The sequence below is a fragment of the Atta colombica genome, unplaced genomic scaffold (assembly GCF_001594045.1).
Source record: "Atta colombica isolate Treedump-2 unplaced genomic scaffold, Acol1.0 scaffold96, whole genome shotgun sequence".
In the NCBI taxonomy this organism is placed as follows: Eukaryota; Metazoa; Arthropoda; class Insecta; order Hymenoptera; family Formicidae; genus Atta; species Atta colombica.
Genome location: NW_017259590.1, coordinates 1,179,714 through 1,180,358, shown reverse-complemented (window position 1 = coordinate 1,180,358; position 645 = coordinate 1,179,714). Strand labels below are relative to the sequence as shown.

The 645-nt window shown below is 28.7% G+C and overlaps 1 protein-coding gene across 1 annotated transcript in view; it reads right to left on the bottom strand.

Moving 5' to 3' along the window:
* The window catches only part of LOC108693672 (coiled-coil domain-containing protein 50), a 2,589-nt gene that overhangs the window by 856 nt on the left and 1,088 nt on the right, over window positions 1–645 (bottom strand). The window contains exons 3-4 of the mRNA XM_018202728.1: window positions 322–439; window positions 65–230 (exon numbers count right to left, since the gene is read on the bottom strand). Coding sequence (XP_018058217.1) covers window positions 65–230; window positions 322–439 — 284 coding nt within the window. The remainder of the gene's footprint in view (window positions 1–64; window positions 231–321; window positions 440–645) is intronic.

Here is a 645-nt window from a genome sequence, read left to right as displayed (position 1 = left end):
ATATATTTTAAATAAGACCATATAACTATTTTCAAGAGTTTTAACCACAAGATATTGTGATTACCTCATCTTTTTCTTCTTGCATACGTCTTTCAAATTCTTGCTGCATAGCTTCATCTCCCAATCTTAATTGTAATCTCATCATTTCTTGCAATTCACGCTCTTTCTGCTTCTCTTCTCGCTCTAAAGAAAATGCAATCTGCCTTGCGACAAGCTCATCTCTCTCTTCCCTTTGTAAAATAAAAACTTTGTAAAACAAAACAAATATTTTAAAACAATGATATAAAAAAATCTCTTTGTAAAAATGCAAATATTACTAACTGCTGTTGAATATAAGTTTGATATCTTAGCGCTTCCAATTCCTGTTCAACTTTGGCTCGTGGCACATCTTCTCTCACCTGTGCATTACGCGTTTTGTTGCCGGTATAATGTTCCTTAACTATAAATCATAATAAAGAATCATAAAGCCGTTTTTAAAATCTTTTATTATAGATATTAATAACAGATACAAATGTCTTATACCCAAAGTACTTAACTCTTTCAGTAGCTACATCTTGTATAAAGCATTAACTTATTCATTTTTTATTTTCAACAAAATTATAATCGTTTATATTTATATCTTTTTTTTCTCTTTAATATATTCTA